The sequence below is a fragment of the Oncorhynchus clarkii genome, chromosome 27 (genome assembly GCF_045791955.1).
Source record: "Oncorhynchus clarkii lewisi isolate Uvic-CL-2024 chromosome 27, UVic_Ocla_1.0, whole genome shotgun sequence".
NCBI classification, from domain to species: Eukaryota; Metazoa; Chordata; class Actinopteri; order Salmoniformes; family Salmonidae; genus Oncorhynchus; species Oncorhynchus clarkii.
The window spans coordinates 3,218,478-3,242,128 of NC_092173.1; the positions used below are offsets into that span (position 1 = coordinate 3,218,478).

Below are 23,651 nucleotides of genomic sequence, written 5' to 3' on the forward strand. Positions count from 1 at the left end.
GTTAATTAATGCATTAGGGCCAATCAGTTGTGTTGTGACAAGGTAGAGGTGGTATACAGAAGATAGCCTTATTTGGTAAAAGAGCAAGTCCATATTATGGCAAGAACAGCTCATATAAGCAAAGAGAAACGAGTCCATCATTACTTTGAGATATGAAGGTCAGTCAATCCGGACAGTTTCAAGAACTTCGCAAAAACCATCAAGCTCTATGATGAAACTGGTTCTCACGAGGACCGCCACAGGAAAGAAAGACCCAGACTTACCTCTGCTTCAGAGGATAAGTTCATTAGAGTGACCAGCCTCAGAAATTGCAGCCCAAGTATTTCAAGAGTTCAAGTAACAGAAACAACATCAGCTGTTCAGAGGAGACTGTGTGAATCAGGCCTTCATGTTTGAATTTCTTCAAAGAAACCACTACCAAACGACACCAATAAGAAGAAGAGATATGCTTGGGCCAAGAAATACGAGCAATGGATATTAGACTGGTGCAAATCTGTCCTTTGGTCTGATGAGTCCACAATCACCCGACCTCAACCCAATTGAGATGGTTTGGGATGAGTTGGACAGCATAAGTGGGAACTCCTACATATGTTGAAGCCGGTTGAGAGAATGCCAAGAGTGTGCAAAGCTGTCATCAAGGCAAAGGATGGCTACTTTGAAAAATATAAAATATATTTTGATTTAACACTTTTTTGGGTTACTACATGATTCCATATGTGTTATTTCATAGTTTTGATGTATTCACTATTATTATTATTATACAATGTAGAAAATAGTAAAAATAAGAAAAAAGCCTTGAATGAGTATGTGTCCAAACTTTTGACTGGTACTGTATATTAAAACGTTATATATAGTTAATCCTAATTGTTTCCACAATTAGCAAATCACCGAAGAATATTGCATTCAAGTGGGTTTATTAAAGTGTAAAAAAAATCCTGTTGTTGAATTGAATGAATCTAATATGATAAAACAGATATGAATACAGTGTACAATATGTCCCTGAAAAGCAACAACGCTCAATCGTTCTTAAAATATCCCCTATTTGTCTCCAAGAAATATGAAATATCCTGTGCAGGTTAACCTTTGAGATCGATGTCAAACCCCACTGACACAGTCCTCTCAGTGGTTGTTTGATGGCTTTCACTTTAAAAAAAATAATAACCTTGGTGTGTGTGTGTGTTTGTTGATGGGATGGATGTGTGTTTCACTCCCATGTGATATTAGATGTCAGGGAGGTCTAACACCTGCAGTATATGAGACACACCCCACCACCACCTGCTCACACAAACACCTGCTCAGGAACCTCACAGGTAGGATGGGATGACTTGAGACTCAGCTCTCCTTGCTTTAGTTTTGAAAGGTCAAACCAAACTGATTTGGAGTAGGGAATCATTTTTTGGGGGAAGTTGATCATTTTAGACATGTAACAGATTTTCTTTAATGGCACATTTGACATGTTTACTTCCTATGTGGGATAACAAACCTCAAAACCACCTCTGCTTGATCAACTTCTCTGCACTCTGGCCATGGATGCCGACTGTGGTCCTTTCTGTTCTGTGAATGTCCTCTGAGTGTGTCTCTCATCCTCTCTCTCAACAGTAGTTAAGATGCTCTCCATGTGCTGTGTCTCCGCTGTGATGGCTATTTTCCTCCAGCCTGCCTTCTCCATTACCTACAACTGTTCTGCTCTGTACAAGAGGGTCCCAGGTAAGTCCTGAGGGTTGAACCTCGTGGCTATTCAGGGGTGGAATTCTCCAGGTGAAAATCTCAGGGGGAACATTTTGAGCTGAACGATAATTGAGACACGGTGATCAGACAGTGGTGAGCTCACTGATTGATTCCCCCCAGTAACTTGCCTGGCTGAGCTGAGGAGACAGTGGATTGCGCAGTCAAGTGGAACAGAGTCAATAGGCACTTTAACGTCATAGATTTCGCCAGTGGTAACTTGTGGAATAGACACTGGCTGGAATGCACTTTTAACCAATCAGCATTCAGGATTAGACCCACCCGTTGAATGAACAGTGGTAAGATCCCTGAGTGATTCCCCCAGCAGCTACTGTAGTCTAGTAATGATTCTGTATATGTTTTAACCTCCACTTCCTCTCCTCTGTGGCCCCTCAGACAACAACGACTTGACGGTGGACTGCGGGGCCAGTATGATAAATCTGAAGGTGAACCTGTGTACGGCTCAGTGGGCAGGCTTCGACCCCGCCGGTCTGGCTCTGAATGGAGAGCACAACAAGAGCCAGTGCCAGGGCTTGATTGACACCAGCGTGGATCCGCCTGTCATACGCTACCAGCTGCCTGTCAATCACAGCCAGGCGAACCCCTGTCGACAGTCACTGCAGGTGAGAGGGTTACTTGACGTTCACTGTGACAGAGTGCCTTGGGTAAGGTGTACATTTGAGGAAATCTGCACATTAAAGTTAATGCACAATGAGAGAGTGACTTATTTACGGTGTAAATTAGGACATCATTAGGATTTTTTTTTTTTTACTGTATGTAATGTGAACTGTGTCCAAGACTATCCCTCTGGTGGTTATTTGGGAAATAGCTCATGGAAATAGGAACATTGTGTTTAGCCTACTGTGAACTGTTCAGTTGTGTAAAAATGATACTACCTTAAGTTATTATATAATCAAATGTAAAACAAACCTAATATTGATGGGCTGTGTTTGTGTACTAGCTAACTGTCTAATAACAACGTGTTTATCCTCTATCAATCCAATCATTCACGATCTTACACTGATCCGTCATTGTGTGGATCCTGCATAACTGATCTATCATTCATTGGTCTTACATCAACAACTGACTAGATTACCCCTTTCCCTTTCAGTCATCAATTCCTTAAATCCGTCATTGTGTTGATTGAGCCTAGATCTTGGACGAGGCCCCGGATGCCTCTGGTCCTTTCAACTTTTTCTCCAGCATCCAGTCGGTCATCATCACAGGTTACCTTAACACCCCCAAGTCCTCTGTGGGGATCATCAGTTACGCCACGGACCTCTACTATCACTTCTCCTGCCGCTACCCGCTGGAGTACCTTCTCAACAACACACAGATTGTAGCGTGAGTCTCGGTCCTCTAACTGGTTATCAGTAAAAATGTACTTTATTGATCCCCAGAGGGTGAATTGGGTTATATAGCTAGTGAGGTAGCTACGTAGATGTAGATAGATGGGGGGGGGGGGGGGGGGTTTGGTTACAAATTAATTCTGGTATCTTCGTCAGGTCAACTGACACTTTTTCCTTCTTCTCTAACGCCAGCTCTCTCCCACTCTCTCTATCTTAGGTCGTCAGTCTCAGTGGCCACCAGTGACAACAATGGCACGTTCATCAACACCTTGAGTATGAGTGTTTTTAACGTGAGTGCAGGATTCAATTCCTTACGTATAAAAAAAAAGCATCCATGAATGGTCAGGGCTGTCTGAGAAGTATATAATATCTCAAGTACACTGTACCTGCCTATAGAATGTTATTATTAATGTAGCTATATCTTAGCGACATTATGAAGTGTTCATTTACTCTTATTTCTCTCTACTATTAGTCTTTTGATTTGGATATTTACAGAATACATCTCACCTGTGATCTTCCTCACAACTCCTTCTCTTCTCTACTGTTTGTTGTGTAGGACACTGATTATGGTTACCCATTGGTGGTTCCACCGACAGGACTTGAATTGCGTTCCAAGGTTTATGTGGAGGTCAAGGCCACCAACCTCACTGGGAAGTAAGTCAACATTTTGTCTCTTAACTTATCTACTGGGTCAAATATCTACTGGGTCATTTCATGTACAGTATTTTGTATTGTAGTTTTCCATATCCATTATATTCATATTTATTTTGTATATTCTATATTTTCATTATTGTGAATGGTGTACACACTTTTTCTAAAAAATTGACATGACTCTCCCTCCCTCCCTCCCTCCCTCCCTCCCTCCCTCCAACAGTTTTAATCTTTTACTTGACCACTGCTTTGCAACCCCATCAGCGTACAACATGTCAAATAATGAGAAGCACGACTTCTTCACAGGGTTTGACAAAAACCATCCTCTCATCAATTTCAAATATAGAGATATATGAATGATAAATTGCAGCCCAGAATATTGACCATAATAAGTATGTGCAAAATGACAAAGCGTTTTCTTATAATCCTTATTCACAGATGCACTGTTGATTCACGCTCATCAGTCACACAGAATGGTATTTCCAAGAATTCCCGATTCTCCTTTGAGGCATTTCGCTTCGTGACACACAACAACCTGGAAAAGTCCAGTATCTTCCTGCACTGCATCCTTCGACTGTGTGAGCCCAGCAAGTGTCAGAAACTGGTTGATGTAAGTGGAGTTCACATACCTACACCATTCTCAAAGTATCTTGTTCTTAACAATTAGCACCATCGATAAAACAGTGTTGACCTTGACCCATCACAGTAACCATGTCAAGAGATCGGATCTCTTGGTATAGTGGCTAAGTTAAGCTAAGTTCCGGTTGGCGCTATCCCCTGAATTTGCTGCAATGCCATAAATGGTTCATATAAGCATAAGAACTTGTCTTTGTTACAGGCTTGCAATAGCAGGAGAAAGAGATCACTGGAGCCTTTTGGATCCGAGTCAGCGGAATCAGCCACTGTTTCTGTGGGACCACTCTATACTAGCAGAGATGGTGAGACCTGGAGTCATCCATTAACGATTTTGTTCAACATCATGTCTGAGATTCTGATATTCAGTAATAATGATCACTGGTAGCACGTCATTCACTGGAGTTTATAGAGATAATTGCTATTAGTACCACTGCTACTCAAATTCCATTTCAATGAATAATATGTTTTCCCTCCCTGTTGTTTATCCTACAGAGGAAAGACCTGCTGCGTTGGCATATAGTGAGTTAAATGTTTTTGCTAAATTAAAGTGTCAAATAATGAATATGTCTAGGTGGGAGGATAAACGTGTCATTTAAAGCACGCCCAAAACTATGCTCTACTTTTCCTCTGTGTGATCCAGGCAGCGGAGGGGTACAGTCAAGAGGTGACAGGGTTAACATCACAGGGCTGGTGGTAGGGATCCTCTTTGGCACTGCAGCCATAGCCCTGCTTGTCCTTGGCAGCTGGTTTGTCCTCAAGAAGTTCTACTGGGCAGGCGGTCTGTCCCACTCCTTTGACTGAAAGGTGTCTTGGCCAATGACCATCTACCAACCAACCTGTCCACCTCCGAGCTGCCCAATCTGCTTTGCCTAATAGGGTGTGTTTTAGATTTCTCGTGATGTCATTAATTTTGTAGCCAAAAACTACTAGAAGACCTTGAGTGTGTTCTAAGAAAATAAGTGGACACTAGTGTCTAATTCTCCTTTTGTTCATAGATAAAGTTAATCAATATCAATTACCTGTTACGAAGGAAAATGTGTAAACGCCTGAACCATCACAATACTTCACCTTTTGTACTAATATATAAGAATTTCTGAAAGTATGTTAAACGCTTGAGCAATAGTGTAGTAGATGAGGCAACATAAATACTTCTTTGAATTTGAATCATTATTCTGGAATGTGGGAACTGATATATTAACTATGGCATTTATCTGACTACTATTAATAGCGTTGCCTACGACTCCATAGATATACGCACAGAGTCTTCCACAATGCTATAATATATATAATATATGATATGGGTTTTGGGGATTTTGTTTTGATATATACTGAACTCAATACAGTTGACTTGTAACCGAAGTGGGTGGGGTTTCGCAACCCAGTTTTCGTGTCAATCATGCTCCAATTTCAGACCTGCTACTACTGCTCTGTACATTATTGGAAAAAAATACTAAATAAAGTTTAACATGAATTCAATGTTGTGTAATGGTGTCTCTTTTTTATGAGAATACAATACAAGTACTGCATATGAACTAGCCGTTTACACTGTAAACTTCACACAAGCTTTATTTACAGTTGACAAAATAAAATGCCTTACTACAATCATCCACATGAAATAAACAACAGCAAAAACATAAATATACATGGATTACTTACTGTACTGTATATACAATGGTAGAGGAGTTGATATATATATATATATATATATATATATATATATATAAGCACAAGGAGCAGAAACAACGATATAGTTTAAATGTCTTTCTCTCTCATTTTGCTATGAGTAAAGTTCTGTTCTGCTTTTACTGGACAGTGTGCAGAATGTCCTGGAGGAGAGCGCTTAGTTTCGCAGAGAAGTCCTCCTCCAATAAGCCCAGACGTGGAGAGGGCGGCTCGCTGGGGCTCTGAGCCTGTGACTCCTGCCCCAGAAGGTGCTTCTCTATTCTGGCATAGAACAACTGGTCCTGTAAGGTGGCACTCTGGCAGAACTGCTCCATGCTGGTGAACACCTCTGTCGTGAGAGGGTGTGGAGCCAGCAGGAGACGGACCAGCTTTGCTTTCAGCACCCCCACCCTGCCCTGGACCTCCAGACTCAACGCCTGCACCTCCTGCCCCAGCCGTACGTTCACCTCCTGCCAGAAGTCCCCCTGGAAGGTACCATTGAGCTCCCTGATCATGCTGGATGTCTTGGTTTTGAAGTCCTGGATGACGGAGGTCATTTTGGCACTGCTGTCATCCAAGGTCTGGCTGATCCACTGCACGGCCTCCAGGTATAGGGTGGGTCCGGCCGCTGCCTGGCTTTCCGCAGCCTCCAATCCCTGAAAGTAGAGCCTGAGGTGGCTACACAGCTCCTGGCTGTTGCTGTTCCCGGCGCTCTGGAGCTGCTTGATCAGTGGGGCCAGGCGATCTCTCACGCTGGCCAGGGTGGACTCGCTGGACTGGGTGTGGGCAGGGTACACGGCGAGCCTCTCCCTCAACTTAGCGAGCTCCTGGCGAAGGCGGGCGCGCAGCCTCTCGGACTCCAGGGTAAGCTTGTGCCTGATCTCGCTCACCATGGGGTTGGGGCTGTCCTGGGTGTACAGGTTGCTGCTCTCCACATGGCTCTTCCACATCCCACTGTTAACATACAGGATCAGTTAAAGCATTGTTATAAAGGCTGTTATGAGGCTGTTAAAATACTGTTATAATACCATTACAAATCTGTTAAGAGACCGTTATAAACCTGTTATGGAACTGTTATAAGGCTTTATTTGACCGTTAGAAGGCTGTTAAAAGGCTCACCTGAAAACAGGCATTTGTGATTCATGATTCAATTATTTATGTTATATATTGTATGAGGACATACTTGACATCCTTGTTGAGGTCTGTCTTCTCATGAGCCTGATTGGTCATTATGTCCTGTAGGGCCTGTGATGCTTCTCTGCTGGTACGGTGGAGTGGGAATGCTACAGTAGAAGATACATTTTAAATCCCATTATTCTCTTTAAGACATCTGCTCTATATTATAAACACTATTCGATAGCAGATGCAATGATGTTTTTAATGGAAAGGAAAGAAAGCACAAACCTGTGGTTGTCAAAAACGACAAGGCGAAGATCACTACTTTGAGATGCATGTTTTTTTGTTGTTGTTTTTTACACTGAGGAGAAATGGGAAAATTAATTAGGATTTTTAACAGGAACTTTCAGACTAAATAGACCAAAAAAACAGAAGTAACGCAAGATCAATAAGTGAGAGAGTGGCCTGTCCTTACCTATGTACTAGGTTTGGCAGAATGACTCTCCATCAAGACCGTGCTTATAAAGGGATGGGTCCTTCTTATCATTGGTTGTCCTAAACTCTGCCTGTGTCAACACACAACACGTGGAGGGTCATGTTGATAACGAATAGCACCCGACACAATGCACAAAAACACTCCCTGTCACAGACTGCACAAGCTCCAACATTCCTTGCGACATCGGTTTAAAGAATTTCAAATGATGTCATCCTGTAATAAGGGAAATATCGTAAAAGCATTGTGGTCATGAAAGGAGTCATGTGGGGTGACAGGGTCAATATTTGCGGGTCAATAGAGGACATAAAGTTAATTCAATTCAACTACCATGGGGACAAATTATCAACAAAAAAAACAACACCTTGAATTATATTTAAATGCACTATTAAATGTATCCCCTTAGGTACATTACATGGCCAAAAGTACACTATATATACACACAAAAGTATGTGGACACCCCTTCAAATGAGTGGATTAGGCTATTTCAGCCACACCCGTTTCTGACAGGTGTATAAAATTGAGCACACAGCCATGCAATCTCCATAGAAAAGCATTGGCAGTAGAATGGCCTTACGGAAGAGCTCAGTGACATTCAAAGTGGCCACATTTTAGGATGCCACCTTTCCAACAAGTCAGTTGGTCAAATTTCTGCCCTGCTAGAGCTGTCCTGGTCAACTCTTAAGTGCTGTTATTGTGAAGTGGAAACGTCTAGGAGAACACTTCCTGTCCCAATGCATAGTGCCAGCTGTAAAGTTTGTGGAGGAGGAATAATGTTCTGGGGCTGTTTTTATTGGTTCGGGCTAGGCCCCTTAGTTCCAGTGAAGGGAAATCTTAACGTTACAGCATACAAATGACATTCTAGACAATTCTATGCTTCTTTGTGGCAAAACTTTGAGGAAGGCCATTTCCTGTTTCAGCATGACAATGCCCCTGTGCACAAAGCGAGGTCCATACAGAATTGGTTTGTCGAGATCGGTGTGGAAGAACTTGACTGGCCTGCACAGAGCCCTGACCCCAACGAACACATTTGGGATGAATTGGAGCCTAATCGCCTAACATCAGTGCCCGAATCAACTCTATATTAATACCCATGATTTTGGAATGAGATGTTTGACGAGCAGGTGTTCACATACTTTTAGTGTATGTCAACTTGCAGGTCTCTGAGATCCCAGGCCACCACACAGACAAGGCTATATAGTTGACATTTTAAATTTTTTATTTCAAAAGTATCAGGGGGCTTCACACTATTCACACGCACAGTCCCAAAATACTCTCTACGCTGCTGGAGGTCCTCGCCATGCTGGAGGTCCTCGGCCTTCGCCATCACCGTCAGTCATCCAGCATTTGTCTGTTGGTCGTTGGTTGCAAGTCATTCCTCTTTGTCCATTGTCAACAAGTGTCTGTGGCACCAAGCCCATGGTATGTTCCATGCTTTGAGGTATGCATGAAAAATGTCACCTTTATAATACAGCATTGCATGCATTATCATTGCTTTGTGTGCTGGGATAGAGCATAGATCATAGAGCATAGATCATAGAGCATAGATCATAGAGCATTTCATGCAGTTCTACATCATTTTAGATGATTTGAGACTTCAGCAGAACCATTTGTAATACCTCACAAATTATCGAAATGACAGGCTACTTTGACTGACAAACCGAGATCAATAAAAACGTCCTTGTCTTGAATCCGTTAGTAGCCTAGGTGTGTGGAGATCTCGTACAACATGAGGAAATTATAGTCTTAAAACAGCTTTCCGGTTTCACCCAATGACGCGCTCTGCCAAAAGCCTCGGTTTTACTTTGTGCAAAACAATGCTGTTTGCTCAATGGGCCTATTTGGAAGTTGATAACATATTTAGTAGCCTAAAGACAGATTTGTCTTCTCTGTTCACTGAGATATTTACCACACGTTCCCAACTGCATGCCATGTGATTGGGCTACACACAATTCAAGGTTAAGCTATTTAAAAAATATACACTGCTCAAAAAAATGAAGGGTACACTTAAACAACACAATGTAATGTCCACTTAGGAAGCAGCACTGATTGACAATACATTTCACATGCTGTTGTGCAAATGGAATAGACAACAGGTGGAAATTATAGGCAATTAGCAAGACACCCCCAGTAAAGGAGTGGTTCTGCAGGTGGTGACCACAGACCAGTTCTCAGTTCCTATGCTTCCTGGCTGATGTTTTGGTCACTTTTAAATGCTGGCGGTGCTTTCACTCTAGTGGTAGCATGAGATGGAGTCCACCACCCTCACAAGTGGCTCAGGTAGTGCAGCTCATCCAGGATGGCACATCAATGCAAGCTGTGGCAAGAAGGTTTGCTGTGTCTGTCAGCGTAGTGTCCAGAGCATGGAGGCGCTACCAGGAGACAGGCCAGTACATCAGGAGACGTGGAGGAGGCCGTAGGAGGGCAACAACCCAGCAGCAGGACCGCTACCTCCGCCTTTGTGCAAGGAGGAGCAGGAGGAGCAATGCCAGAGCCCTGCAAAATGACCTCCAGCAGGCCACAAATGTGCATGTATCTGCTCAAACGGTCAGAAACAGACTCCATGAGGGTGGTATGAGGGCCCGACGCCCACAGGTGGGGGTTGTGCTTACAGCCCAACACCGTGCAGGACGTTTGGCATTTGCCAGAGAACACCAAGATTGGCAAATTCCCCACTGGCGCCCTGTGCTCTTCACAGATGAAAGCAGGCTCACACTGAGCATATGTGACAGACGTGACAGAGTCTGGAGCCGCCGTGGAGAACATTCTGCTGCCTGCAACATCCTCCAGCATGACAGGTTTGGCGGTGGGTCAGTCATGGTGTGGGGTGGAATTTCTTTGGGGGGCCGCACAGCCCTCCATGTGCTCGCCAGAGGTAGCCTGACTGCCGTTAGGTACCGAGATTAGATCCTCAGACCCCTTGTGAGACCATATGCTGGTGCGGTTGGCCCTGGGTTCCTCATCTGGCTGGAGTGTGTCAGCAGTTCCTGCAAGAGGAAGGCATTGATGCTATGGACTGGCCTGCCCGTTCCCCAGATCTGAATCCAATTGAGCACATCTGGGACATCATGTCTCGCTCCATCCACCAACGCCACGTTGCACCACAGACTGTCCAGGAGTTGGCGGATGCTTTAGTCCAGGTCTGGGAGGAGATCCCTGAGGAGACCATCCGCCACCTCATCAGGAGCATGCCCAGGCGTTGTAATGAGTTCATACAGGCACGTGGAGGCCACACACACTACTGAGCCTCATTTTGACTTGTTTTAAGGACATTAAATCAGAGTTGGATCAGTCTGTAGTGTGGTTTTCCTCTTTAATTTTGAGTGTGACTCCAAATCCAGACCTCCAGATGGGTTGATAGATTTAATTTCCATTGATAATTTTTGTGTGATTTTGTTGTCAGCACATTCAACTATGTAAAGAAAAAAGTATTTAATAAGAATATTTCATTCATTCAGATCTAGGATGTGTTATTTTAGTGTTCCCTTTATTTTTTTGAGCAGTGTATATACAGGCCTGACGCATGATGAATGCAACGCTGGAGAGCAACGACCACACCTTGTTCATAGGTTACAATGTTGCGCAAACCATAAACTTGGACTGAACCAACATGAATCCATTCTTAGAATATTAGGCCGTTTCACATGGCGTTATTTTAGGGGGCAGGAGAATTTGAGGCATCAAGTTGAACGAATTTGATTAGAATTGCAAACAGTAGAAATATTTTGTTCATGCCACAGGATGTACTGGATCCTGACAAATGGGTTCCGGAACAAAACTGTCCAAATTTAGAGGTGCCGGATCAAATTAAGCACTGGATTTAGCATGGGTGTGTTCTCCCTCCAGAAGCAGTCCCCAAAGTAGGCTGGCTGGAGGCTGAAGAAATTTGTCTTGTCACCAAAAGCACTCACAAACTTCTACAGATGCACAATCGAGAGCATCCTGTCGGGCTGTATCACCGCCTGGTGCGGCAACTGCTCCGCCCACAACCGTAAGGCCCTCCAGAGGGTAGTGAGGTCTGCACAACGCATCACCGGGGGCAAACTACCTGCCCTCCAGGACACCTACACCACCCGATGTCACAGGAAGGCCATAAAGATCATCAAGGACAGCAACCACCCGAGCCACTGCCTGTTCACCCCGCTATCATCCAGAAGGCGAGGTCAGTACAGGTGCATCAAAGCTGGGACCGAGAGACTGAAAAACAGCTTCTATCTCAAGGCCATCAGACTGTTAAACAGCCACCACTAACATTGAGTGGCTGCTGCCAACACACTGACTCAACTCCAGCCACTTTAATAATGGGAATTGATGGGAAATGATGGGAAATATATCACTAGCCACTTTAAACAATGCTACCTAATATAATGTTTACATACCCTACATTATTCATCTCATATGAATATGTATATACTGTACTCTATATCATCTACTGCATCTTTATGTAATACATGTATCACTAGCCACTTTAACTATGCCACTTTGTTTACATACTCATCTCATATGTATATACTGCACTCAATACCATCTACTGTATCTTGCCTATGCCGCTCTGTATCATCACTCATTCATATATCCTTATGTACATATTCTTTATCCCCTTACACTTGTGTCTATAAGGTAGTAGTTTTGGAATTGTTAGCTAGATTACTTGTTGGTTATTACTGCATTGTCGGAACTAGAAGCACAAGCATTTCGCTACACTCACATTAACATCTGCTAACCATGTGTATGTGACAAATAACATTTGATTTTAAATGGTCTTCAGTGGGGTTTAATCGGCATCCAACATTATTGTGCATTACCACCACCCACTGTACGAGTGTGGGCCAGAGAAACTAAAGCCTACATGCCAGCCCAGTTAATCTTAAATTATATATATTTCAGACAGTATCTAATCATGTTCTACTTAGTAAGCTCTTTAAACTAATTTCCTGTATCCCCCTTCTCCCTCACACTGGATCTCAGCCTCTTTCCCTCTCATACTGCCCACACTGCATTAGTACATGCTCCAGTATCTATATTTCCTGGCAATACTCACACTTTCCTGTTGGATGCTTTCCTATCACATTTAAAGTCTTATTTAACCCTTAATCTTGTAAAAATAGCTTCTGCTCTTCTTTCTCTTCCTGCCATCCTCACTCTGTACTTGGAATAGATACCTGCAGTCTGTTCCACTGCTCCCATAAGCTTGACACCTGTAACATCGTAATAGAGTCGGTACATACGCTTGTACAGGATACTCATACATCATAACTTCACTTTGTCGGGCAAAGACTCAACTTCAAAACTCAAAAGAAGAGAATGACTCTTCTGTTTACCCAACTCTTTTTTCACCCACCGTGAAACCACAAACAGATCAGCCAAAAGGCAAGAGTCCACTTTTTCCATAAACTTCATTCCTACTGTCACAGACTCATCTTTTTCCTGACCCTCAGTGCAAACCTCGGTCTTCGATAACTTCCCCACATCTATCACCTCCGATATGTCACCCTCATTCACTTCCATCTATCCTCCTGTCTTCAGCTCCCTCTGCTTAGACTTCACACCATTCTTTAACAAACCATCTCCCTTTTTCCCACAATTTTTACCCAACTAAAGCTCACCCTATTCTTCCCTCTCTCTCTCTCTTAGACCTCCTCTCCCTCTCTTTTCCCCTCCTCCTTTTTCCAAGTATACAGCTCCTTACGATAATACTGTACTACTCCTGACAACCATTTTGTTCTTGCTTTCTGTAGGGACTCCATTTCCACTCAATCTCCAAACTGGAGCTGCAAGCTCCCTTTTCAGTAGTGTGGTAGCTCGTTATTTCAATCATGCCCAGGTGTGGCAGACCTGGGCCAAGTCAGTATCCAAGAAGACCAGAAAAGGGAGAAGAGTCTACAATAAATCAATCAGAAAATAAAAAAAGGAGGGAGAGGCACAGCAAACCATTGAAAATAATGTAACAGAGTAAAGTACACAAATGAGGATAAAGGTCATTGCAAGCTCTAAATAAATATAAAATATATACAAAAAGGGCTGGCTTCCAATTGGGGGAAAAACAAGGGAGGGCAACATGTGACAGGCCCTTAACAACACTATCAGATATAGAATACCGAAGCCAACTAGGCTAAAGCTCAATGGTTGCTTCCCGCCAGTCCCTGTCATGAGGCTCAAATCAACAACTGGGTGAGCCTGGAAAAACTCCATTCTGAAGTTCATTCAGTTCATTCTATAAACTATTATACACAATTCTTGATTTTGGCTTGAATCCCCTCAGTCTCGGGTACACGAAGAGTACACAGACATGGAAAATAGACTTCTGTCAAAGAACTCACACTATCCGCTCCTCCTATGAAAACAATGGTAGTATATATTATCAGGTTCCGGCTGAACTTGGTTTCCATCTGACTAGAGTTCTCTAATCAATTCTGGATTACTTAATGGAACACTCAGGATCATGGTGGGTGGAGGCAGTAGGCTACATTCACAGACTAGTCTTATTGTTTGTGAATGTAGCCTTTTTGAGACATAATCAACCTGTTAAAACTCAAACTACATCCTCACAAGTGCATAAAAAATGCCGGATCTTATTGTTCTTATTGTATCTTGTTTTGACATGTTTTTACACTTCTCACGTCTGTGCTAATATGGCTAAAATTAGCTAGCTATGTAACCAACAACTGTAACAATGTATTTGAGAGACAACAAGTGCTTACTGGGCATATGTATATATGTTTTCAATAAACATTTGCAGACTATTTTTATTTTTATTTTACCCAATTTTGTGGTATCCAATTGTTAGTAGCTACTATCTTGTCTCATCGCTACAACTCCCGTACGGGCTCGGGAGAGAGGAAGGTTGAAAGTCATGCCTCCTCCGATACACAACCCAACCAAGCCGCACTGCTTCTTAACTCAGCACGCATTCAACCCGGAAGCCAGACGCACCAATGTGTCGGGAGGAAACACAGTGCGCCTGGCAACCTTGGTTAGCGTGCACTGCACCCGGCCCGCCACAGGAGTCGCTGGTGCGCGATGAGACAAGGATATCCCTACCGGCCAAACCCTCCCTAACCCGGACGACGCTAGGCTAATTGTGCGTCGCCCCACGGACCTCCCGGTCGCCCCACGGACCTCCCGGACCTCCCGGTCGTGCGCCACCCGGGAGGCCCGACTAAATATAGTTTACATGTTGTCAGTATCACAGGAGTTTGGTGGCACCTTGGGGAGAATGGGCTCGTGGTAATGGGTGGAGCGGAATAGGTGGAATGGTATCAAATACATCAAACATGAGCTGTGTTCAAATACTAACATACTATATACTACATACTTAATGAGTACATACTATTCGTTTATTTTAGTATACTGTAAACTAACGGTATCCTTTCATTTGAGCGTATTAGAGCTTTGCCTGTCTACCGGAAGTTGATGCTGTTGCTACGCAACCTCTTGCTAGCTTGATAGCCTAACAAATTACTAGATAGACATTTTACGACTTCAGGTGTATTATTCAATTCAATCTGGAGTGCCAAAGTGTGCTCAGAGTGCGCTCTGGGCGTTCGTAAATTCAGAGCATTGTCAGATTGTCTGTTTGTAAATTCAGATTGTTTCATTCTCGGACTGTTCAGAGCGCACAACGACAGTCAAGTACCCAAGCTAACTGGCTAACTTGCTAGCTACTTCCAGACGCAAATGAGAGAACACCTCACTCTGATGATCTGATGATTACTCGCCCTAGCAGAGCTGGTTAGGCTGTTTTCATGTTGTCCAGAGCATTGGTGATTGTAACTGTGCTGCTGGCAACAATTTAATTACGCTTTTTTGACGACATTTACTGACACCGGCCATATTCAGGCAACATAATGTGTAAGTTAATTTATTGGAAAAGTCATTACTTTATTACATTGCTCAACATTTTCTGAACATTTGTCATAATTAGTTAAAGCAATTAATTGGTATCCGCTCTCGTTGGACTTCAGGCTGCATATTTTTTTGCCATTTTCTCCAAATCTTAAAACGTTGTGAAGCCTCGACCCTTTTTTTAAAGAATGGCATTATGGGCCCTGAAAGTATACTCAAAATACGTCACAACTATTACGGTTAGTGCGGTTAGTATGAGTATTCGAACACAGCTATGGATTCCATGTGTTTGATGCCATTCCATTTGCTCCGTTCCAGTTGTTATTATGAGTCGTCCTCCCCTCAGCAGCCTCCACTGGTCAGCATTCCTTTGATTGTAAGCCAAGCCTGTCTGTTTTGCCTCAACGTTGTGCATATATTGGTTTTATTGGATAACAACCCACCGATCTATATTACTCTCACCTCGTTTGAGCTCATCTGTTGCAATATCTCTATACGAGTCATACATATTTTATATATGAATGAGTATAACAAGTCATAATGTCCATGATCTCATACTACTCGCACTAACCGATGTAAAAAATGTATCACTAGCCACTTTAAACAATGCCACTTAATATAATGTTTACATAATCCTACATTACTCATCTCATATGTATATACTGTACTCTATACCATCTACTGCATCTTGCCATCTTTATGTAATACGTGTATCACTAGCCACTTTAAACAATGCCACTTTTATATGTTCACATACCTTACATTACTCATCTGATGTGTATATACTGTACTCGATACCATCCACTGCATCTTGCCTATGCCGTTCTGTACCATCACTCATTCCTATATCTTTATGTACATATTCTTCATCCCTTTACACTTGTGTGTATAAGGTAGCTGTTGTTATATTGTTAGGTTAGATTACTCGTTGGTTATTACTGCATTGTCGGAACTAGAAGCACAAGCATTTTGCTACACTCGCACTAACATCTGCTAACCATGTGTATGTGACAAATAAGATTTGATTTGATTTGATCTGCAGCCATCACGTCAACACAGAAGGTTTAACCATTGACTGCAGCCAGGTCACATCCTTCACTCATCTCATCCTGCTTGTATGTGTGTGAAAGGTCACCACAACTCTCTTAGGTAACTAGCTAGTTGTCATTGACAGGGCATTGTCATTGACAGGGCATAGTCCAGAGCTTCTGTGGTGAATTATGTAGGTTATTCCATGTAGCCAAAGTCCATTCTTCTTTAAAAAATAAATTGGAAAAATATATTATGTGAAATGTCCTCGAGAGTGGAGAACAGCGTATCGCAAGGTCTGAGCAAGGCGGGGAAACAACTAATTCTACACATTTCGCCATAGGCCAAAGAGAAAACACATTTTTTTAAAGCAAATGTCCTGCAATTCTACACATATTGCCATTGGGCAATGTGTCAATATTGACATTTTGCAATGAGGCGGAGAGGATCTAGCATTTTTAAATCTAATTTCCTTTAATTCAACTTTTTTATTGCCATCACTTATGACTTGTTCACATGCTATCTAGGGAGGGGGAACCACCAGCGGTGGATTAAGGCCACCTGCTTATGCTTGTGCAGAAGGTTGACTTCTGAACATACTGCAGGTTATTAGATAAAGAAAACGAGAAGTAAAACGTTTGACCGTGATCTGGCAGAGTTACTCAAGAATTGCATTTGGCGAAAGGCTCGGCACGCGCATACTCAGCCTGACTGGCTCTCGTTCAGTCAAATGAGAAATGAGTGCACTCAGGCTATCCGGAAGGCCAAAGTTAGTTACTTTAAGAACCAGTTCTGTCTCTGTGGGTCTAATGCGACTAGCCCTGATGCTCCTCCCTCTTTTCCCCCTACCCTGCTACAAAGTTTCTCCCTGCAGGCGGTCACTGAGTCCGAGGTGCTAAAGGAGCTCCTTAAACTTAACCCCCAAAAAACATCTGCGTCAGATGGTTTAGACCCTTTCTTCTTTAAGGTTGCTGCCCCTGTAATTGCCAAGCCTATCTCTGACCTTTTTAACCTGTCTCTCCTCTCTGGGGAGGTTCCCTTTGCTTGGAAGACAGCCACAGTCCATCCTTTATTTAAAGGGGGAGATCAAGCTGATCCTATCTGTTACAGGTCTAATTCTATTTTGCTCTGTTTATCCAAAGTGTTGGAAAAACTTGTCAATAATCAACTGACTGGCTTTCTTGATGTCTCTATTATTCTCTCTGGTATGCAATCTGGATTCCGCTCAGGTTATGGATGTGTCATTGCAACCTTAAAGGTCCTCAATGATGTCACCATTGCCCTTGATTCTAAGCAATGTTCTACTGCTATTTTTATTGACTTGGCCAAAGCTTTTGATACGGTAGACCATTCCATTCTAAGGAGTGTTGGTGTCTGAGGGGTCTTTGGCTTGGTTTCTCAAAGAGTGTGGTGAATGAAGTCAAAACATCTGCTGTCTCAGCCACTGCCTGTCACCAAGGGTGTACACCAAGGCTCGATCCTAGGTCCCACGCTCTTCTCAATTTACATCAACAACATAGCTCAGGCAGTAGGAAGCTATCTCATCCATTTATATGATACAAGTCTTATACTCAGCTAGCCCCTTCCTGGATTTTGTGTTAAATGCTCTACAACAAAGCTTTCTTAGTGTCCAACAAGCCTTCTCTGCCCTTAACCTTGTTCTGAACACCTCCAAAACAAAGATCATGTGGTTTGGTAAGAAGAATGCCTCTCTCCCCACAGGAGTGATTTCTACCTCTGAGGGTTTAGAGCTTGAGGTAGTAACCTCAGAAGTACTTGGGAGTATGCATAGACGGTACACTGTCCTTCTCTCAGCACATATCAAAGATGCAGGCTAAGGTTGAATCTAGACTTGGTTTCCTCTATCGTAATAGCTCCTCTTTCACCCAAACTAACCCTGATTCAGATGACCATCCTACCCATGCTAGATTATGGTGACGTAATTTATAGATCGGCAGGTGAGGGTGCTTTCAAGTAACTAGATGTTCTCTGCCATTCGGCCATCAGTTTTTCCAATGCTCCTTATTACAGCAACAGGCAAACGACAGGCAGGGGTCGATAATCCAGAGTAGTGGGTCATAGGTACAGGACGGCAGGCAGGCTCAGGTCAGGCAGAGGTCGGTAATCCAGAGTAGGGGCAACGGTACAGGACGGCAGGTAGGCTCAGGCAGAGTGGTCAGGCAGGTGGGCTCAGAGTCTGGACCGGGAAGGATCAAAACCAGGAGGGCGAGAAAAAGAGCGACTGGGAGGCAGGAGCTGAGAAAACCGCTGGTTGACTTAACAAACAAGACAAACTGGCAACAGATAAACAGAGAACACAGGTATAAATACACAGGGGATAATGGGGAAGATGGGCAACACCTGGAGGGGGGTGGAGACAATCACAAGGACAGGTGAAACAGATCAGGGCGTGACACCTTATAGGACACACCACTGCACTCTATACTCTTCTGTAAACTGGTCATCTCTGTATACCAGTCGCAAGACCCACTGGTTGATGCTTATTTATAAAACCCTCTTAGGCTTCACTCCCCCCTATCTGAGATATCTCCTGCAGCCCTCATCCTCCACATACAACACCCGTTCTGCCAGTCACATTTTGTTAAAGGTCCCCAAAGTACACACATCCCTGGGTCGCTCGTCTTTTCAGTTCGCTGCAGCTAGCGACTGGAACAAGCTGCAACAAACACTCAAACTGGACAGTTTGATCTCAATCTCTTCATTCAAAGACTCAATCATGGACACTCTTACTGACAGTTGTGGCTGCTTTGCGTGATATATTGTTGTCTCTACCTTCTTGCCCTTTGTGCAGTTGTCTGTGCCAATATTTTTGGACCCTGTTTTGTGCTGCTACCATGTTGTGCTGCTTCCATGTTCTGTTGCTACCATGTTGTTGTCATGTTGTGTTGCTACCATGCTGTGTTGTCATGTGTTGACTTACAGCTGTAATCGCAGCAAAAGGTGGCGCTACAAAGTATTAACTTAAGGGGGCTGAATAATTTTGCACGCCCAATTTTTCAGTTTTTGATTTGTTAAAAAAGTTTGAAATATCCAATAAATGTCGTTCCACTTCATGATTGTGTCCCACTTGTTGTTGATTCTTCACAAAAAAATGCAGTTTTATATCTTTATGTTTGAAGCCTGAAATGTGGCAAAAGGTCGCAAAGTTCAAGGGGGCCGAATACTTTCGCAAGGCACTGTATATTGTTTTCTTAGGTCTCTCTTTATTTGTATTTTTAATCCCAGCCCCCGTCCCCGTCGGAGGCCTTTTGCATTTTGGTAGGTCGTCATTGTAAGTAAGAATTTGTTCTTAACTGACTTGCCTAGTTAAATAAAGGTTAAATAAATGAAATAAAATATTACACATCCCAGGCACACACTCAAGTGTATTCACACACACACACACGCACACACACACGCACGCACGCACGCACGCACGCACGCACGCACGCACACACACACACACACACACACACACACACACACACACACACACACACACACACACAGCTTTGCATTATACATTTTAGTTCTGTATTGTGGATTCTAGGCGGTTGACCTATATTCAAACTGCTACTTTTTTCCATTGATATTTATTTGGTATGTGGTATTGATTTAGTACATGTGTATGCGTATGTGTACCACTTGATAAAAGCCAGGACAGGCCCGTTATCATGAGGAAGCAAAGGGTGAAGATGTTACCTTGGATTTTGAACACAAGCTGGCAGCCTTTCAGTACACAGGACAAAGTTTGACTGGATAAGCAGCAAAACAAGGTATTCATTTCTCACGACCATTCTTTGACCTGGCAACACGGCAAACAGAAGCCCCCTGAAAAACAATTTGCTAATTCTAAACATCCAATTCAAATCAATAGTACATTCCTAGAATTTTGGGAGAATTGCAATGAACCGTAAAGCAAAGTGGTGATGATGTGACGGGAGCCAAATCACAATCTGTTCAATATCAGTTCATTGGTAGGATTGATATGAACAAAGCCTGTAATCTGACCTGGATGCATAGGGTTGCCATTTTCAACCCACCAGCCTCCCATGTTACCCTACCTCGCAGGCCTCATCAATTATTCAGTAGGCCAGGGAAAGTGCTGGTCTCCAGTCCCCCACTGAGTCTGGGACAGCAGTAGCAAGATCGTCCAGGACCGGGAGGATGCTAAGGAAGGTAGGGCCAGGAGTATGCAGGCGGCCAACCCTGCTGTTTTGGTGCCTGTATGTCTTCGTGGAGGAGCACACTGTGTATGGCCACAACAGAACTGTGGAAACCAGGGAGATGGAGAGGCCATTTTGTGAGCAAGGTAGACACACTGTATGTCTCTGCATGCTTAGATAGACCTGACAATAATTATGGTCCTATTGTGAGGCTATTGTGTTTTAGCTGTGTGTGGCATGAGAGACAAAACCTGACTATGCCACCTTGTGACAGCGCATGAAAACCCTTGGTGGTACACTACCACTACCATTTTGTGGTAAAACTCTATTTATTCAAACAGGATACTATTGTCCAGTGGGAAGTCCCACACCAGTGCCATGTCCGAAGGGTACATTTGGGCCGACGGTTGGTGCTAGTTCCATGGACAGCTGTCTCAGCTGCCCAATCAACCACTACTGTCCGCGACCTGCTCTGACCTCAGGCATACCCTGTGGAGCCTGGGCACAGCAGCCCCTACCTGGCCAGGACAGATGTGTGTGTCTTGGAGAAGGGCAAACCTTCCAGGTGTGTGTATGTGTGTTTGTGTGTGTGTGTTTACGTATGTTCTTGTGTGTGTGTGTGTGTGTGTGTGTGTGTGTGTGTGTGTGTGTGTGTGTGTGTGTGTGTGTGTGTGTGTGTGTGTGTGTGTGCTTGCTTGCATGTGTGGGTGCAAAGCCCTTCTTTTATGTTTTGTATTGTGTATCAATGACTCTGTCCTGTCCGTCTTCCGTAGTATCAGGCACACAGGTTGCATGCAAGAACAGTTAACACAATATACAGTATATCCACTTGGTTCATGGGTTCAATCTGTAGCCCGCGGCTCAGAATGTTTCATATCAAGTTTCAACATAGCCAGAGTCTAATTTCCATCCGCGTCAGTCACCCAGTGACTGTTGAGCCTTCCACTCAGCAGCTCATGTTCAAAGGGGAAATTACTCTAGGTACTCTGAATGACTTCCAGGTATTGGGTGTTGATCTAAGCGTTTTAATGTCAAATCAAGTCAAAATCCAATTGTATTTGTCACATGCTTCGTAAACAAGTGCGTGGGGAGAGTCCAGTGTGTGTGCTTTGAGTCAAACGAGTTTTGCAAAAGGTCTAATGTCTATTTGTGTGCATGTGTGTGTTTGTGTGTATGTGTTTGTGTGTGATGTGTGTGTGTTGGTATGTGTGTGTGGGTGTGTGTGCACGTGCCAATTTAGGCCAGTGATGGGCACTGCCCCTGTGCCCTAGGGTACCGCCTCATGGGCCAAGGGGACACTTGTTTGCACAGTGTCTATGATATTTGTAGAGATGGGAGAGCGAGGACACAACATGGAACCTGTCTGGACAGGCAGCAGTGGGCACAGCACTGTACCCAGCAGGTTAGGAGAAGATAACTCACCCATGCATGCACACACACACCATGCACACACGCACACGCACACGCACACGCACACACACACACACACAGAAACTCTACGTACTGTAGTTCATTGAACAAAGTACTGTGTGCAGTACAGGTGTGTTGATAGTACTTTTTTGATAACACAATTTGCTTTACCAAGACATGCATGCAAAAACCATGGAAACTGTTTCCATTGGTACATTCTATTCTGTGTACAATCATAGACAATGTACAGATGGAACTGTGGCAACATGGGTGTCTACTCTGTGCTAGTCCAACCAATCATTTACATATACAATAGATCTGTGGATCCCAAACTGGGGGCTCGCGGTCACGAGTAAAAAAAAAAAAATGTTTTTTAAGAAATCAGTCCAGCTTTCAACTTACTCTTGAAAGTTGTAACAGTAGAATGCACAAGATGCAATTTTGAAATGTTGTACTCCATAATCTGCTTTCCTTGTCAGTCATTGCATACTGTATCTTAGAGAGCTGTTTATAACTTGTCAGAAATGTCAAGATCAACTAGCCATTGTAGGCTAACAATTTTTAGCTAGGTTTTTTTTATCCCATAGATTGTGTTGTAATGCTTGAGACACTCAAATATCACATGAATACACATTAGACATGGCAAAATGTATAGAATTGCTAGAAAATAAGCTTTTAAACCTGCAAAATGTTCTCTTCACCAACATGAGGGTGTGAACAGTGCTTGTGCCCATGTTCCCCAATGCTAGAAGAGGGGCCTGAGTAAAACAGTTTGGGAACCCCTGCACTACGTGACTGTTTTGAAGCCACTGCGCCTCTATCTTCGCACTCCCCCACCATTGTAAAAAATATTTTGGAAACCATCGAAAATGCATTTATTAATGTCTACATTCGTTTTTGCCACGTTCATTCTATTATTCTATCATTGGCCCATATATAGCGTCAGCAATCCAGGGTTTATATACATAATGGAGTCCAACGTAATGTGTAACCTTTTTCCCTTGACTGGCTGCCGCTCAGTCCCAGCCTTTTCCTAGGTCAACAGATCCCAAGTGTTACTCTCTTCCTCTCCCAGGTGTGTCTCTCTCCAGGGGACTACCAGGGCTTTGATGGAGCTCTGGGCCTGTGTCTGTGCAGGGAACCCCCAGAGAGGGCTGTGTGTGGGGGCTGGTGTAGGAGCAGGCCAAAGCTGGCACTGCATTTAGTGTGTGCTGCCGTAGACTTGCAGCTGGTATATAGCAACTCTGAAGGCCAGGTAAGCTATGATGACTTGAGCATGTGTAGGTGAAGAGTTGTATGGCAAACACATTATGTGCACATACTCACACAAGGCACCACACACGCACACGCACACGCACACGCACACACACACACACACAAGCACACGCACACGCACACACACGCACACACAAGGCACCACACACACACACACACACGCACACGCACACACACACACACACACACAAGGCAGCATACATGTATGCGACCAATAAAAATGTGGATTTGATACACACACACAGGTACAATTATTTGTCTCTCTGAAGTAAAACCATCAAGCGATGTCTGTCA

General features: G+C 43.5%; 3 protein-coding genes across 3 annotated transcripts in view; 2 read left to right on the forward strand and 1 right to left on the reverse strand.

Moving 5' to 3' along the window:
* The first annotated feature begins 1,269 nt into the window (after positions 1 to 1,269).
* Positions 1,270 to 5,837, forward strand: LOC139386132 (zona pellucida-like domain-containing protein 1). The gene is made up of 11 exons (XM_071131565.1): positions 1,270 to 1,310; positions 1,600 to 1,707; positions 2,122 to 2,348; positions 2,879 to 3,069; positions 3,292 to 3,364; positions 3,631 to 3,728; positions 3,949 to 4,032; positions 4,164 to 4,335; positions 4,564 to 4,663; positions 4,854 to 4,880; positions 5,002 to 5,837. Exons 2-11 carry the CDS (start codon positions 1,608 to 1,610, stop codon positions 5,160 to 5,162), a joined length of 1,233 nt encoding a protein of 410 aa, XP_070987666.1. The 5' UTR covers positions 1,270 to 1,310; positions 1,600 to 1,607; the 3' UTR covers positions 5,163 to 5,837.
* Positions 5,838 to 6,028: 191 nt separating this feature from the next.
* LOC139386285 (apolipoprotein A-IV) lies at positions 6,029 to 7,619 on the reverse strand. The gene is made up of 3 exons (XM_071131780.1): positions 7,428 to 7,619; positions 7,207 to 7,306; positions 6,029 to 6,977 (listed from the first exon to the last, which is right to left on the reverse strand). Exons 1-3 carry the CDS (start codon positions 7,474 to 7,476, stop codon positions 6,164 to 6,166), a joined length of 963 nt encoding a protein of 320 aa, XP_070987881.1. The 5' UTR covers positions 7,477 to 7,619; the 3' UTR covers positions 6,029 to 6,163.
* LOC139386284 (uncharacterized) overlaps positions 6,295 to 23,651 on the forward strand; it is a 76,202-nt gene continuing 58,845 nt past the window's right edge. Inside the window, exons 1-2 of the mRNA XM_071131779.1 lie at positions 6,295 to 6,887; positions 23,158 to 23,337. The gene's annotated coding sequence lies outside the window, so the exon portion shown is untranslated. The remainder of the gene's footprint in view (positions 6,888 to 23,157; positions 23,338 to 23,651) is intronic.

Bases quoted from the DNA above. Each gene is read 5' to 3' on its own strand.
- LOC139386132 (XM_071131565.1), top strand. From the start codon at position 1,608: ATGCTCTCCATGTGCTGTGTCTCCGCTGTGATGGCTATTTTCCTCCAG. The intron at 3,365-3,630 runs GTGAGTGCAGGA...TTTGTTGTGTAG, and splicing joins TGAGTATGAGTGTTTTTAAC to GACACTGATTATGGTTACCC. The intron at 4,881-5,001 runs GTGAGTTAAATG...TGTGTGATCCAG, and splicing joins ACCTGCTGCGTTGGCATATA to GCAGCGGAGGGGTACAGTCA.
- LOC139386285 (XM_071131780.1), bottom strand. From the start codon at position 7,476: ATGCATCTCAAAGTAGTGATCTTCGCCTTGTCGTTTTTGACAACCACA. The intron at 7,307-7,427 runs GTTTGTGCTTTC...CTTCTACTGTAG, and splicing joins GTCGTTTTTGACAACCACAG to CATTCCCACTCCACCGTACC. The intron at 6,978-7,206 runs GTATGTCCTCAT...GTATGTTAACAG, and splicing joins GACCTCAACAAGGATGTCAA to TGGGATGTGGAAGAGCCATG.